This window comes from Henckelia pumila, chromosome 2, assembly GCF_033568475.1.
Source record: "Henckelia pumila isolate YLH828 chromosome 2, ASM3356847v2, whole genome shotgun sequence".
Lineage (NCBI taxonomy): Eukaryota > Viridiplantae > Streptophyta > Magnoliopsida > Lamiales > Gesneriaceae > Henckelia > Henckelia pumila.
The window spans coordinates 120,477,976-120,493,706 of record NC_133121.1 but is presented as its reverse complement, the minus strand read 5'-3'; the positions used below and the strand labels follow the sequence as shown (position 1 = coordinate 120,493,706).

The window sequence follows — 15,731 nt, the reverse complement described above, 5'->3', positions numbered from 1 at the left end:
AAGCTCTAGTGAGTTAATCAGTTGACATTCTGCTGCTTGATCTGGTTGGCTAGGTGGGACTTAAAAAGAGGGACATCATATCTTAACGAGTAATAATTTCTAAGTTGGGGACATGGCTGGTAGTATAAAAATGATAAAACTTATCTCGAAAGAGATATGAGACAACACCAAGATAGACGACCTCCTGCGAAGCTCTAGTGTGTAGTACTAAGATGGGTGACCCAGGCGAAACTCTAGTTCGTCAAGATGCTGACGTTGAGCTACCTGATCTGGTTGGTTAGGTGGGCCGTAAGACACACTTTCCTCAAACTCACGGGCTTAACAAACTAACTTATCTGCTCTGCCACAAGTAGAAGGAAAATAACATTGCACCTTGGCTAACAACTATAGCATTTGACCTAGTGGTAAACACTCAATCCTATCAACTGATATCGGAGTGAGGTCATGAGTTTGAGTATCACAAAAATCATATTTCTATAATATTTATTTGGGGGATATTTTTGGGTTGAGCGTGAATGAGTGAAAGTAGTACTGATGTGGATTGTAAATTAGTTAGAGTAGTACTGATTGGGGATTGTCTCTGTTGGGGACAAAATTTGTTGTAGGAAAAGGATAGTACTGATGAGGATTGTCTATGTTGTGGACAAATGGGATTGTCTTTGCCAGAGATAGAGCTGGCTGTAGGGGAAAAAATATTGATCTCGATGAGATGTGAGACATCATCAATAATAAAACATGTCCCTTACCTGACCTATTACACATTGACTATGATCTATAATTTTTGGTCTATTGATGAGTACTTGATCTGACAAATATTTAAAGAAATTTAAGAAGTGAAGTATCAATATAAAGTTCTGTGCAAGAATTATGTTTTAAAATATCTTTTTTCTAACTAAAATAAATTTTTTATAAATAAAATAAAGTTTAATACATACTAATTGCTTACCAAAATATGACGACATGAAATCGAAAACTACAAATTTATCTAATGATACATCAACAGTAACATATTTTTTCCTTCTATTCTCTTGTTCGATCTCATTTTTTTCTCTCTTTCACTTCTCTGGATTTAGTGTTTGAACGATTCAAACTGTTCGCAATTGTTGAATGTCATTCCCCAACAATGACTGATGGTAAACGAAAATGGCTATGATTTTAAGTAGTTTTTTGTCGATGCCTTGTCTGCCATATACACGACATGCTTGATATCAGATCTCAGGTCATTAGTGAAATGTTGCAACCTCTTCTCTTCATTCGCAATCAAGGGTACAAAGTGACATGTCCTCTCAACAGATCTGTCCCCTTGCCGGAGACTCATGAAATCCTGCACCAGCTGGCTATGTACCTCCTCTACGAAATAATTCTCGAAGAAGTTCTTCTTGAAGTTCTCCCAATTCAAATCAGCCAAATCTAAACCAATCATTGTGGAATACCACCAAAGAGCGGCATCATCTTTCAACATATAAATAGCAACACGAATCTTGTCAGCATCCTACAACCCCATATACGCATAAATGGTCTCTAATTATCGGATTCACTCCTCAACCAATAGTGGATTAGTGGTGCTTCCAAACTCCTTGGATCCCTTATTACGGAACCACTCTACAACATCCTCCTCGTGAGACCTCTTTGGTTACAAAGTCTGGTGCTCAAGCTGCCTAGTAATCCCTGCCAGCATATCAACACTGGTCCTCTCAAACGGTGTGAGCTGAGGTGGCGGAGTTGGGTTCCCACTAGTTCCCTCTGGCCCGCTACCATCCGAACCGATGTTCTCACTGTTGGTCTGGCGTGCAGTTCTTTTGGGAGGCCTACTGCAATTTTCATAAATCCCTTACGTAACCGCCATACATAACTAAGCATTTTATTTTAAAACTTTCATACTTAAAATTTTCATAACATACAATTCTCATAACATAAATCATGTGCCCCATACATAAAACACAACTTAAAACATTTAAAACTCACAGACCGACAGCGCGGCTTTTGAGCTCCACGTAGCAGGCTAGTCACCCTCCAGGACCTTGCTCTGATACCAACTGAAACGACTACTCTCTAGAATATTTTTTTATAATTATATATATATATATATATATATATATATATATATATATATACTATACTTAAAATAATCTTAACATAAAATAACTTACATAAAGTTTATTTCATGCAATTATACAAAATTAACTTAAATACTGTTCTCATAATAAAATCTCATGCATACAAATATCGTACTGAAATACTCATAAAATTTTCTCCTTAATCCATGCATAACATATAGTAGTATTCTCAAAACCCATAAAACTAAATAAAAAACTGACATATGTGGAATAATAATGATAAAGTATAAAACTCTTATAAACAGTGAAAAAAAAAACTGAGCAGAAGGTCATGGGCGGACTAGCTGCATGGGCGCTCAGACGTCCTCACTGCCAGTTGAGGCAACATGCTCAACTCCTAAATCTGACTCACCTGCACCCATTAGATCTAGTTAGCCTAGAGGCTCAGAACGTTCTATCCTTACATAACAACATGAAATCACATGCCACCATATAACGTAAACAATATCATAATTCATGTATGAATGCATGTTCATAAAACTTGTACTTTGTTAATGAATCATATTCTTCTCATATAATTTATCATAATCATAAACTTAAGCCTTAAAAAAATGAGTCAAATGACTGTGATTTTAGTTTTCTGACAATGCCTTTGATTGTCGTTGATTTTTTTTTCCGATAAACTATTTCCATTAATTTTGTTTCCCCCAGATTATGTTTACTCAATAGCCCTAGATAGTTAAATGAGATGGAGTTATTGTGGAAAAAGAATTTGATAATCAACCATAAAATATCTGACAATTTTTGTTTATGAAATATACCGAGTTTAGGCAGTGGTGTAGCATCCGAAAAGATATGAAGGAACTCCTTTCCTTTGAAAATTTATTGTACATCGCGCAGGAAGCCATTAATGCTGCAAATGACCCCTTGCAATAAAGATAAATTGAACTTGAATCCATTGACAATGAATTGCAGGGATACAAAAGAAAACTAGAATCAATCAGTGCCAGAAAATAAAAAAAAAATGCCTCAAACTTGTCAACCACTTCGAAGCTTGACACGTGGTAGCAAACGCTGATTTCAATCGGACTTTTCAAGAAACTCAGAATCAATCAATAAAACTAGAACATGCACGTCGGAAGAGGGGCCGACGACAATCACTAGTAGACACTGGCGGTTCCAGTAAGGGGCAAGGAGGGAGGGGGGGGGGGGGGGGGGGCCGCTGCGCCCCCTTGAATTTTTTTTAAAATTATTAAAATACCCTTATATTTTAAAAATTATAATTGATGAACATAAATTAGGAATCAAACACGGAAATACAAAAAAGAGGTCAAAAAATTTAAGTTAATCTTCATCGTTTAATGTGTGCAAAGTAATCCGAAAATTTATGGCCCGTAATATTTAATAAATTGTAGTCTAATCACTAAGTTTTTAAACTTAAAAACAAACGAGTTTTAAGTTTTTTAAACCTAAAAACAATTTGTTGAAGCAAGAATTGTTAACTTACAAGCTTGTGAGCTTGAATTTTATTTTACCAGTCGCAACAACTGTAGTGAAGAGAAAATTTTTTGCTGAAAAGATTATTACGAATATTAATTAATTATACTGATATATATATATATATATATATATATATATATATATTAGTTTATCGAATGAAGTTATTATTAATTATTTTCAGAAAATGAAAAGTCGTATGGGTAAATTGTAAGTGAAATTTGAAATCTAAAAATATTATTTAAATGAGAGTACTATATTTAAATTTTGTTATGTGGTGATTATATATATATATATATATATATATATATATGTGATCTTTTATTCTGCCCGGCTGCCCCCTTCATAAAATTCCTTCATCCGCCCCTGCTAGTAGAGTCTAGGATGAGAAACTTCTACCCGACTAGCCATGTGATGGTCATGGACACTATTTATATCACCTCCATCAGGGTCTCGATTGAGAGAGCATTCCGGAACATCGGGGTATACGCTGTACTTGACTAATAGAATCAATTAATGTTAATACTTATGGAATCATAAAAATTTGTGTGACAAAAAGTAGAAAAACACACTAAACTCAAATCTATTTTTATTTCAGACAAATTATTCTTATATCTAAATTACTTAAATTATTGAAATGATTGATTATAAAAGTTTTTAACTTTTTAAAAATATGTTTGTTCATCCTCTATATATATATATATATATATATATATATATATATATTCATATTTTTTTGTCTGCTCAATTTTATTGCAAAAATTATGACACTCCAAATATAAATGTTTTTTATGGTATGTACAACAACATGTACTTTATATGTATATAAAATCTAAAACAACTCGGTTGGATTATTATTGAAGAAATTAAGCAGAAAACATATTTGAGTCTTTTTTTTTTAGATCAAGGCATTGCCGTATAAATTAATGGTTGAAAATCCAGAGATAATGGTGTTAGACAATATATAATTATTCTCTTCATATACTTGATTAAATATTCAAAAAATATAAATATAATATATCTAGACTATAAACTATATTATTTGTGATAACAATAGAAATAAATCATTTATTTCTATGACTTAAAATATCGAATAGGAAGAAAAAAAAAGATAATTTAAAATAATATCACCAATCCCACCAAAACTAATTACTCTAAGAGTTTTTTGAACAAAATATTACAAGATTTGAACAAATAAAAGTATACATAAATATATGGATTGACTATTGCTGTTGCATATTATATGAATTTGATTTTTGAAAATGATATTTATCACATATTAATATGTTAGATATAAAACAATAATTTGATGAACTTATGAAACAAATATGTATATATATCATTAATTAAATAATTAATTGTATAATTAAATTACGTTTGAAGTCAAGCAAATAAATTTATTCAATAAGATTAAAAAATATACGTAAGATGAATTTGAAATGTTAGTGTTAAGAATTATGGTATTCTTCTTTTATTAGTGTCAGTCATCTTGATTCTTCTTTTATTTTCTCATTCTCTTATTTGCTCAAGTTTTTGCATTTATGGTTTTTTTTCTCATTCATTCCTTTCTGTAAAGTGAGCGAGCTGAACTTGGACCGCCTATATATATATATATATATATAATATAATATATATATATATATATATATATATATAATATATATGTTTGTCCCTTGTGTTGCATGCCTTTAATGTGGTGCCCGCATATTTAATTTTGAAGCTCCGACTTTTTGTTGTTCCGCTGATAAAATTAAGTTTGTTTTGCCATGTGTGTGAACCAAAACCAAATTTTTGACAATTCAATAGACTGAAAATCAGATTTAGACAAGTTAATGAATCTCTCAAATAAATTACTATTTTTTGCTTAATAATCAATAGAAGTAAAACTATCATTTAACATATTTTTTTTATGTTGGGGTGCAATAATAATCTTTAAGAGCAATCGAAATATGACGCTTGAGATTTTGTATTTTTTAAAATATTTGAGTCGTATTGTTACCATAAACTATAAAACGCGTCCGATTATACGATTAATATCGGAGTCAATGTTATGATTTCGATTCACATTGATTGAAAGTACAATTATTAACAAGATGATTGTTTGGGTGTAATAATTGTCATCCTCCTGGATTGAACAATTGAAAAATGTTTTTATTTGAATTGTTGTATGATTTAAAATATTTGAGTTGCACAATTACTACCAACTATACTTTTAGTGAAACACAAATATCTTGAACCTACAGTTTTTAACATATATATATATATATATATATATATATATATATATATATATATATATATATATATATATATTATGATTTTCAATAAATATATAATATATGTTATTACTTTAAAGTTTTTAGCTAAAAAATAAATTAAACTCAAGGTATAAACATATAATATCACTACAAGAAAAATGTCGAACGAAAACCGAAAAATATCACAAAAAGAAAGTTAAATATGTAATATTCTCGCTCTCGTAGCTAATTATATATTGAATCATAGTCACTAAAGTTTGAACTTGTCCGTAAAAGGTATAACATTTGATTTTAATAAAGCCAAACATTCGAAATCGATAATATCGATCTCAATTAAATAAAATTATTGTTACGTGTGACGCACGTGCAAATTTCTAGTTCTATGAAAAAGATCATTACGATTATAAAAAGAAAGAACCCTTGCATATGTCAAAATCACTCAAATGCCATTGAGAATGAGCTAGGGAGATATAAATATATTTGAATAATGGTCTTCACTCTTTATTTTATTTTATAATTTTAAAAAGAAAATATTTATTTACTTCCTAAATATAATATATATATATATATACATATATTGTGATTGTGAAATAGTTTTACATACATATCTGTGTGAGATGGGCCATCCGATCAATTTACAATCGAAATTATATTTTTTTCATGTATCAGGTTAAATTGAATATATGTCTAAAAAATTTGGTATATGAAACAAGTTAACTCGACTTATATTTACAATAAAATTTAATATTTGTGACATAAAATTTTTTTTACAAGTTAAGGTTAAATAAGATATCCGTCTACAAAATTAACATGTGAATTCGCATGTCTTGTAGAGTTTTGTGTTGTATTTTAAGTAGATATGCATCCATGTTAATTAATTAAACAACAATATAAATAAATATATATATATATATATATATATATATATGTGTGTGTGTGTGTGTGTGTGTGTGTGTTCCTTTAAAAAAAGAATTAAGATTGTGACTAAATAATGACGAAAACTCTTATGAGACGGTCTCATGAATCAATTTTGTGAGATGAGTTTTTTTATTTGGGTCACCCATAAAAAGTATTGATTTTAATGTCAAAAGTATTATTTTTTGTTGTAAATATGAGTTGGGTTGACCCGTCTCACATATAATGATATAAAAATTCGTGAAATCATCTCACAATAGACATACTCATACATAATATATATTTTATCAAAAAAAATTAATAAATCAAACTATGAAATGTTCGAGTTGATGAATGAGATAAACACTCGACTAATGATTATGAATTCTATTTATCCTAACAATTAAGATATCACTGGTATTTATTCAGTCGACACATTATAAACTCATCATTAGAATCTCGGATAACCGCTGCACCCGCAATCATTCGTAGCTCCATCTATGTTAAATTTCATAAAATCAGATGGCGGTCGTTCCCATTGTCATCGCTTGATGATATGCATCTATATCACTTCGATTCGCAAGCCATTGTTTGAGCAAATCGACTGTTAGACAAATATTGACACCAAATTATTTTGACGCAACAAAACGAGAAATGATATGATAAGCAATTATCGTGAACATTCATGTAAGCATCTGTTGGCGTGTCACTCACCTATTAAATGTGCATAATGACACATCAACAAGTGCTCACGATGGTTAATCACAATATTATTTCTCCAACAAAACAGTCACGGATTATATTTTTTTTAACTTTTAAATGACAAAATACATTTATCCCTATTTTATTTATGGTTAATTAATAATAAAAAAATTAATTAATGATCCTATCTTATAGGAGCATATGGCCCCACTCTCGAAAGAGAAACCCCACCCCCACCCTTTGCTTTTCTTTATACACGAACAATAATGGCTTGCCGCACTCTTGAGCTAATGCATCAAAGAATCACAACCCTTTAATTACACCATAATTTTAGGGCTCAGATTTTTGCTGAAGCAATTATTGGAATCAACTATTTTCTCACTCACTATGCATACTGGATTATTGTCAGATCATAAGGATTAAAATGCTCGCAGCTTTTTATTGATTGTGATTTTTTTATTTTTATTTTTTGGGTTTTTTACGTCCAAAAAGAGGCCTTCGAATCTGTGATTTCAGTGATGAGCAAGGATAAAGAGAAGCCGCCGGAGCCTCTTGATTTCTTCATCTGGACTGTCGAGGTAATTCGTTTTTTTCCATCTCTCTTAGAGTTTCATTTAATTTGTCTTTTGGTTTTTGTGAATTGTGATCTCTTGTTATTTTCGGATCTTATACTGTTTCAGATTTGAGTTTTATTGCATGATTTTCTTGTAGCCAATGAGTTTCTGATTTTAGTATTTTTATAGCTAATAACTGTGACATTTTTTCTGAATTTTTGTGGAAGGAGTTACAGGAAAAAGGTGTTCTTTTTCAAATCGAAAGCTCTGTGACTTCCTAATTTGCTGTTGCAATTGTATATTTCTTCTTTTGATTTTCAATCCGGGGTATTTTTTTTTAATTTTCATGAATTTAGATTTTATCTGCAATATATATGATTAAGTGCAGTAAATTGGAGTCCCGAGTATTTTGAACAATGTTTAGAGTCAAACACGGGCAGAACTGCATATTGTTGACGGACGACTTATGTTATGTTTTCAGATATAAATTGCTAATTTTAGTGGAAAAGAAATACTTCTTTTGGGTCTCAGTGGTAATTTGCTAAGTGAATCGAAGGATTGCAAATCTTATTAGGGAGGGGAAATGTACAATTGTATTTCTGAGTCCAATATAAATTTGACAAGTTGATTTAGCTTCTTTTACTAAATAGGTTTAGTTCGATTTAATCAAACTAAATAAACTCCACTGACACATTTACTTATTTGGCGAATTGCGAGAAGATAGATAAGGTAAAAATATAAAATTAAATCTCCAGTTAGCACTTTAAGAATTTATTATTTGTCCATTTTTTAAATGTTACAGTAATCACTTGAAATTAATTAGCGAAGCTTTTGCATCCTGTATCGTTTGTTAAAATGTGCTTTTTTTAATTGTGTTTAAGTAACGACGCTCGCAAGTTCCTTGTTCATTCGCTGTAATTGACTTTTTGGTAGATTGCGGTGAAGATTCTGGAGATGGGCTCAAAAATTTGGATGCAATTCTGATCCAACTCTAGACAAGAACTCGATCATAACCTTCAGTTAGAATAATAAGAACAATAAGTGAATAGAGATAATGGAAGACCCCTGCACGCTTTTCTCCTATTTTGGCTTCAGATACAACAACTTATAATTGTTTAAAACATTTGAAACTTTTATTTTGTAAGTCTCCCTAACATCTGAAGTTAGCATTGCACTTTAAGTTATCTAGGATGCTAAAATGATTGAGAGAAGGAATACAAGGAAAGTTTGGTAAACTACTCTGCTGCAAATGGAGTTAAAAGAACCCAAGAAGAAAATTGAGGCTCACAAATAATTGTTGGAGAAATTTCGGATCGATCAACCTCCAATCTTATTGATTTCTCACTTTCTTGTAGGATGTCGGATTGTGGTTGGAAGAGATAAATCTTGGTGGCTATCGCCAAATTTTCAAAGAAAATGGGGTCAATGGAGAATATTTGGAAGGTATGTCGATGTTTACAACTGAACAGATACTCCGGTTCATAAGGAAGTGCCACATGAAATGGGGAGACTTCATAACTTTGTGCAAGGAGCTGAGAAGAATAAAAGGTTTCTTATCCTTCTTTCACTAATTTTAATATGAGTAAACTGCAAAGCTAAGCTGCCATCAGTTAAGTACTTGCGAATTAAAGGTTGCCTTATAGTTTTTTATATTTGTCTTCATCATGGCTTAAAGAAATTTAATTTTTGTACCAGCATCTATTGGCTGAAGATGTACTAGACCATGCTCTAATAGGACAATTATGTAATAAACACGTGAGAGTTTTCTACACCTGTACTCACACTAGTAATGTGATGAAGATATTAATTGCACTTGTTCTTTATGAGCAACTTTGTTCCACTTTGACGGCTGTATTCCTCCATTTCCAAAAGGAAGACAATTTTTATGTTTATTTCTAGGTTACAACAACAAAAAGCAGCCTTTATCCCATTAAATGGGGTTTGTTATGGATCGTCCTAACTCCTATGCCATGGTGCTCTATGCCCTACTATAACCCCATCTGTTTCTAATTTTTAATTGCTAGCCAAGTATTCTTTGGTCTCCCTCTTCTTCAGTTAAAGTGCGAATTTTGTCATGGTTTCACATTGCTCCATTGAGACATTGATGTTTGGATTACAAAAGAAAGAAGACGTATTTGCATCCTGTTTAATCCCATTGAATCACAGCCAGTAAACTAGGAATAGCAACCAAGACCATCACTTATCAGAACGGAACCATAAAAAATAACATCGACGTTGCTCTCAACATGCTAGTTGTAACTTGTATGATTAAAAAATTAAAACAATTGAAGCTATTATCATGGCCCCTCACTATTAGGTTGTTATCACCTCATCTAGCATATGAATTTGCTTGTGGCGGGTAGGGGTGGGAAAGAAGAGAGAGTTCACTAGGAGTATCACTGAAAATCATATGCCAGAGCAAAGTCATATGTGACACTCATGCGTTTTGGAATCAGATTATTCTCTCCTAAGGTTCGATTTAAGTTCATTGAGGTTTTAAAGAGTGTCAAATGGTGTGATGTTAACACTTATCAGCCTTATGATGGAGATGGACGGATTACCTTTTTTAAGAGGAAGCCCTTTTTTAAGGACATATGACGAATCAATGGCATCCTATTTCATCTGCGCTTATTTTGCTTGTTTCTCCAACATTCTGCTTTGGTATTATCATTAGTTTGTTTTTTTGTTATATTAAATAAATATGGTCCTGGATTCTTCACGTCCCAGTGCTTTGAGCTTTGCCACGTTGATTTGAGACCTCCTCTTTACCTTTGCTTTGTAAGATCAGATAGCATATTTACTGACTGTAATCATGGCACAGTGGCTTGCTTGAAAGGGGAGCAAAAGGTACACCGGCCGTGGTGGATACCATCTTGTCTTTCTGTAGTTTTCGTCAAGTCTGCAAAACGTAACAGGCAGTCACGGGTTGTTTCATTGAAACTGGAACCTTGACGTAGAAGCATCCGTGAGAATATAATTTTGATATTCACTCCGTTTGGAATATGAAATAATATATGTTTCGGTATAATCTTGGATGCTGCTAAGCTATTGTAACTAATGTGCCTGTTGGTTCTTCTCTTGATAAACTTTTCTTGTCGTATTGTATTTTGTCTTTCGTTGGTGCTTTGGTATAGTGACAGAATGTGTGTAGAAGATGTTGGATCTGGTTCTTTCGGTTAAAGTAGTAAATGATATCAGTTTAAAGTTGTATCTGCAACTGCGTTTTACATAGCTTGGAGAAGTGAACTCCAATGTCTTTCTTGAGAGGATTTGTTACTAGTTACTTCGATATTTACCATTAGAGCTGAGAAAGATACTTCCATATCCCGTTGTTCAAATGCTCTGGCCAGCAGAAGTATCTATTGGATTTCATATCCCCAGAAAACCAACATTGCTATCATGTAGGGACGTTGTCAATAGTTTCTGAAGAAATTGTTGTAACTATGCCTTGAATGTACTTAGAATGTGAAGAAATATTTGAAAAACTTGTAAATTTGGACGGAATAACTCAAATGTATAATTAAATATATTTAAATTCTTGACCATGGTTTAAATTGGCTCGGCTACTTTCACGGATCTGAAAAGTTAAAAGAGTGACATCTCCAATCGCGTTAATGATATAATATTAAATATTTGTCTCTATCAAAAAATGAGCATTTATCCTTATATTTGGAGCCTATATGCTTTTAGTGGAACGTGGATAAATGTTCAACTTAAATTCATCTTTCGCAACAAAATTTCCCTTCCGGTGAAATACTTAAACAGCTCATGTCTCGTGCTTCCGACTTGGGATTTAGGAGCAATTCAAGTCTCATGATTGTTAAATGAAGTATGAGTTCCCATATGGAGACACATATATACAAGTGTATTTATTTAATGGCCTAATAATGCAAGTCGATCATCATGTTTTAGATTAGAAAAATAAAAAAACTCGAAAACAACCATGCAACCAACCCTCCTCCATTAGGCAACAAAAGCGACACTATGGAAGAAGTGTACAAAGGGTGTATAAAAGACAAGCCAATGGACGCCAATTATATTCCACTAAATACATGCTGCCACTCACTAAATCCCATTCACATTCAGCCTTTTTTGCTCAACATTTTCCCCCTAGGAAGTTCTTCGAATACACAAAGCAGTCACCCTTCTATATATTTACATTATTCCCCGAGCACTTCTTCTTGGATTGTCCTCTTACCTTCGTCATCTTGGAATCAATTAGGAGGCCAAAAACATTCAAAATGTAGTGGCGAATACAATGACAATAATAACAAATAAAACCACACAATTTTATTCATAAAAAAAAAATTGTGATTTCGCGGTTATACGTGTCCTTCCGGTACATACTAATAAATAAAACTAAACATAGTGTTATAGTCTTCCTCTATATATACGCACCTCCTGTTATCACATACCAAGCATATTAGTATGAGAAAAGACAACATGGGAAGGGAAAACAGAAGTCCAGCAATGGCGGGTTCCTCAATTATTCTATTGCAAGAACGATTCAAGCAACTTCAAAAGACGAAAGAGATGAGAGAAGAAAGACGAAAATTCCAAAAATTAATGTATCCTAATGAATCAAAGGATCAATATCATGATCAGGCTGCTGCAAGGGTGGTTGAGGTGAAGGGTACTGCCGTTTCATCGTCGAATGATCGGTTACACACGACATTTCGGGACCCTCTGGCTCTTGAACTTGGATCAAACACGAACTATCCCGCACCTTTCAAGGACAACGCCACACAGCAGATCAAACGTCATCATCAGGAGACCATATTTCCTTCTGGTCTAAGGGGTAGTACTCGATGTTTTTGCGAGAAACCTGATGTTGTCGATACTTCTCTTCGTCTTTAATGGATATTGTGTATAGTCTATATATATATATAGCCAGTTGTGATTTTTTTTGTGTAGGAAAGGTGATTAATCGATGTATATTTATAAATATGTTGGGTACATTAATTATATTTTGCATGAGGCAAGTTAATGGGGGCATGCATGCAGCATTTCTTGATCGAATTGTTATCGGTTTTTGAAGATAAATTTCATTTGATAATTTAAGCAAAATATGTGATTGTTTCAACAAGTTTTATGAGTATCGAGATATAATTTCATTATCATTCAAGTACAAGGACTTCTTCTAAATTTGATGATATTTTGTATCAATCACATCCGATTCCATATATTTTGATCATATATTATATATTATATGTTTTCAATCTCACGAGTCCTTCCGATTAAAATTCGGAACTCGATCGTAAAGTTAAATATTTTACTACGTTTGTAATATAAATAATATAATGCATGCAAAAGGTTGTTACAAAATATTGATTAATTAGCTCCGCGAATGAGATTTCGAACTGTGAAGAGGAAAATTCGATAATATACTAATGTATATAATGTTTGATTCGAACATGCATGTTTACTCTAATTGAACAATAACGAGAAAAATACGATGGAGAGAACTAACTACATCACATGTGGCAAGCTCGAAAGGAAAATAGAAGATCAATAGTTCCATTAATCTTTATTTACATAGTTAATTAATTTTGGAAATAATTTGTATGGTATATAACATATTCTCATCCAAATTCCAATTCCGGTAAAACCCCACTAATTCAATTATTAAATTAAAATCCAATAATTTGACAAATTTATGTTATTTAAAAAATATGTTGCAAATTTATTTTTTACAAATATCTTTCTGACTTTCCATAAACCAATGGTGCACTAGCCCCCAACCATTGCACGCGGAAGGGGGACAACATTATATGGATGTGAATTACATCGGAGAACTAATTACAAATCAATCTTATCATGACAAATAAGAATGTCCTATTTTTTTTAAAAAAAATATTTAAATACTTTTTTGTTGATGTCATATAATCCAATTAAAAAGTTGAGAAAAATAGTGGGATTAGGTAGTAATATATCTTAGCTATCCACAACCCCCAACTTGCTCACACATTTGTTTTGTTGCCTACCAAATATACAACCAAATAACGTCATTTTATTAAATTTATGGTCATGTCTCGATCACATAGATGTCAAACGGGCTAAAACGACGGCGATTGATAATTTACTGCAATCCATCATTAGGTGGTATGGGATGAGCCCATCTTTATTTTTTGCGAGTTGAAAAATCACTCATTCAACTCATCCTATTTTAGACTACGAGGCAGATCGACACGGTGGAGCAAATCAATATTACGTGTATTTTGACTCGACATGCTATTTTGATGGGTTGAAAAATTGTCAAGTAGAACCTACCAATTTTACATGAAGGAATGAGTCAGCTCGACAGGTCCATTCCATTTTAACAACTCTACTCAATCATAACGATTGAGATATATTTCAGATAACATTAAAATTGAATTATTTTATCATTGATGTATAATTCATATGATATCAAGATCTTAAATTCGAAATTCGATTGATATCCCTCCTCCAAATCAATGTTTTTTTTATTATCAATCATTTTATTCAGTTTGTGATTTATTTAGGAAATACATATCAATTAGGTTATTTAATTAAAGATAAATGATTTAAAAATCCCTACCAACCTTTCAAACTTTATCTTAACTCCCTAACCACAATTTTTTTATTTCAACTCCCTAGTGGTCCCCATTTTTGAATTAAATATTATTTAGCAACTAATCCTTTGCACGTGGTATTGTTAACCTATCGAACCAGTTCCGGCCATGCAAGACTATCAGTTACGCAAGGTTTCCAGCCGATATACTCCGAATTAGGGTCCAACATGCTTCCGTAAGATGAAATAAATTCAAATACCTCTTTGACCATAATGTCGTCGGGTCATACCTGCCGAGTTTTACGAAGTGCTCCTCACACTCCAACCATGCAGTCGCAACAAATGGTTTCTGCACAAGTTCCTTCAACGACACCCAGCACAGCCTTAATTCGTTTTCTACCTTAAGGCGTATGGTATATAAATTTAATTATAAAATATGAGTATGAAAAAACAAGAGGCTTTAAAGAAATTATTCAGACATGATATTATTACATAAATCAACTCATTTGAAGAGGAGAAGACAACTTGTTTAGCTACTCATAGTAGCCTTGTTCTTGTAATACATAAAGAAAACTTAATACAATAGAAAAAGAAATATTACAGCAATTTATTTATAAGAAAACTGAAGGGAATGATCGATATTTTCAGCTTCCTTGAACGCTTGTATTTATAGCTGAGGTTCCTCTCGTTTCACCGAGAAACTTCAGAGAATCTTACAGCTATCTTCTATTTCTTTATGACATTATTGATGACATCTTTTACTATTGGAGGAATCACATGCCTGCTATTTTTTTTTTGGCTTTATTCTCCTCACATGTCTGCTTTATTGTTGTTGGGGCATCTTTTGCTTTTGAAGTAGGCCCCTGTAAAAACGCATCTTTGGTGGTCCTTGTCCACCTTTGCTTGTCTCAGAAAAATCTTTTCGATCTGTTCGGGGTCTGAAGTTTTTTCCGAATTCTGGCTCCTTCTGGTTAGGACACTCTGGGCAGATGTTCTCTGACCATCTTCCGATATGAGTCATGCTACAAAATTTTCGGCGAGTCTCTTTACTCCCCAGCAGCTTGTTGTTCCATAAAAAGTTTCTCTTCTTTTCGAAGAGTTCTTCCGCAAAAGCCGTAGTTTTTCCTGTCATTGTGTTTAACAGGAATGATCCGTTCACAGAATTCTGATAAAATTTGAACAAAAACTTGACCTTGTCCATCTCGGTGAGACAAACCCAAATACCCCATGCCCTTCT

The 15,731-nt window shown here is 32.5% G+C and overlaps 1 protein-coding gene across 1 annotated transcript; it reads left to right on the top strand.

The window, feature by feature from the left end:
- Window positions 1-7,650: 7,650 nt before the first annotated feature.
- On the top strand, window positions 7,651-11,172 carry LOC140882708 (uncharacterized). Its single transcript, XM_073288863.1, has 3 exons — window positions 7,651-7,986; window positions 9,318-9,510; window positions 10,784-11,172. Exons 1-3 carry the CDS (start codon window positions 7,927-7,929, stop codon window positions 10,912-10,914), a joined length of 384 nt encoding a protein of 127 aa, XP_073144964.1. The 5' UTR covers window positions 7,651-7,926; the 3' UTR covers window positions 10,915-11,172.
- The last annotated feature ends 4,559 nt before the right edge of the window (window positions 11,173-15,731 follow it).

Coding starts and splice junctions, on each gene's coding strand:
- LOC140882708 (XM_073288863.1), top strand. CDS start 7,927: ATGAGCAAGGATAAAGAGAAGCCGCCGGAGCCTCTTGATTTCTTCATC. Junction 7,987..9,317: donor TCTTCATCTGGACTGTCGAG/GTAATTCGTTTT, acceptor ACTTTCTTGTAG/GATGTCGGATTGTGGTTGGA. Junction 9,511..10,783: donor GGAGCTGAGAAGAATAAAAG/GTTTCTTATCCT, acceptor ATCATGGCACAG/TGGCTTGCTTGAAAGGGGAG.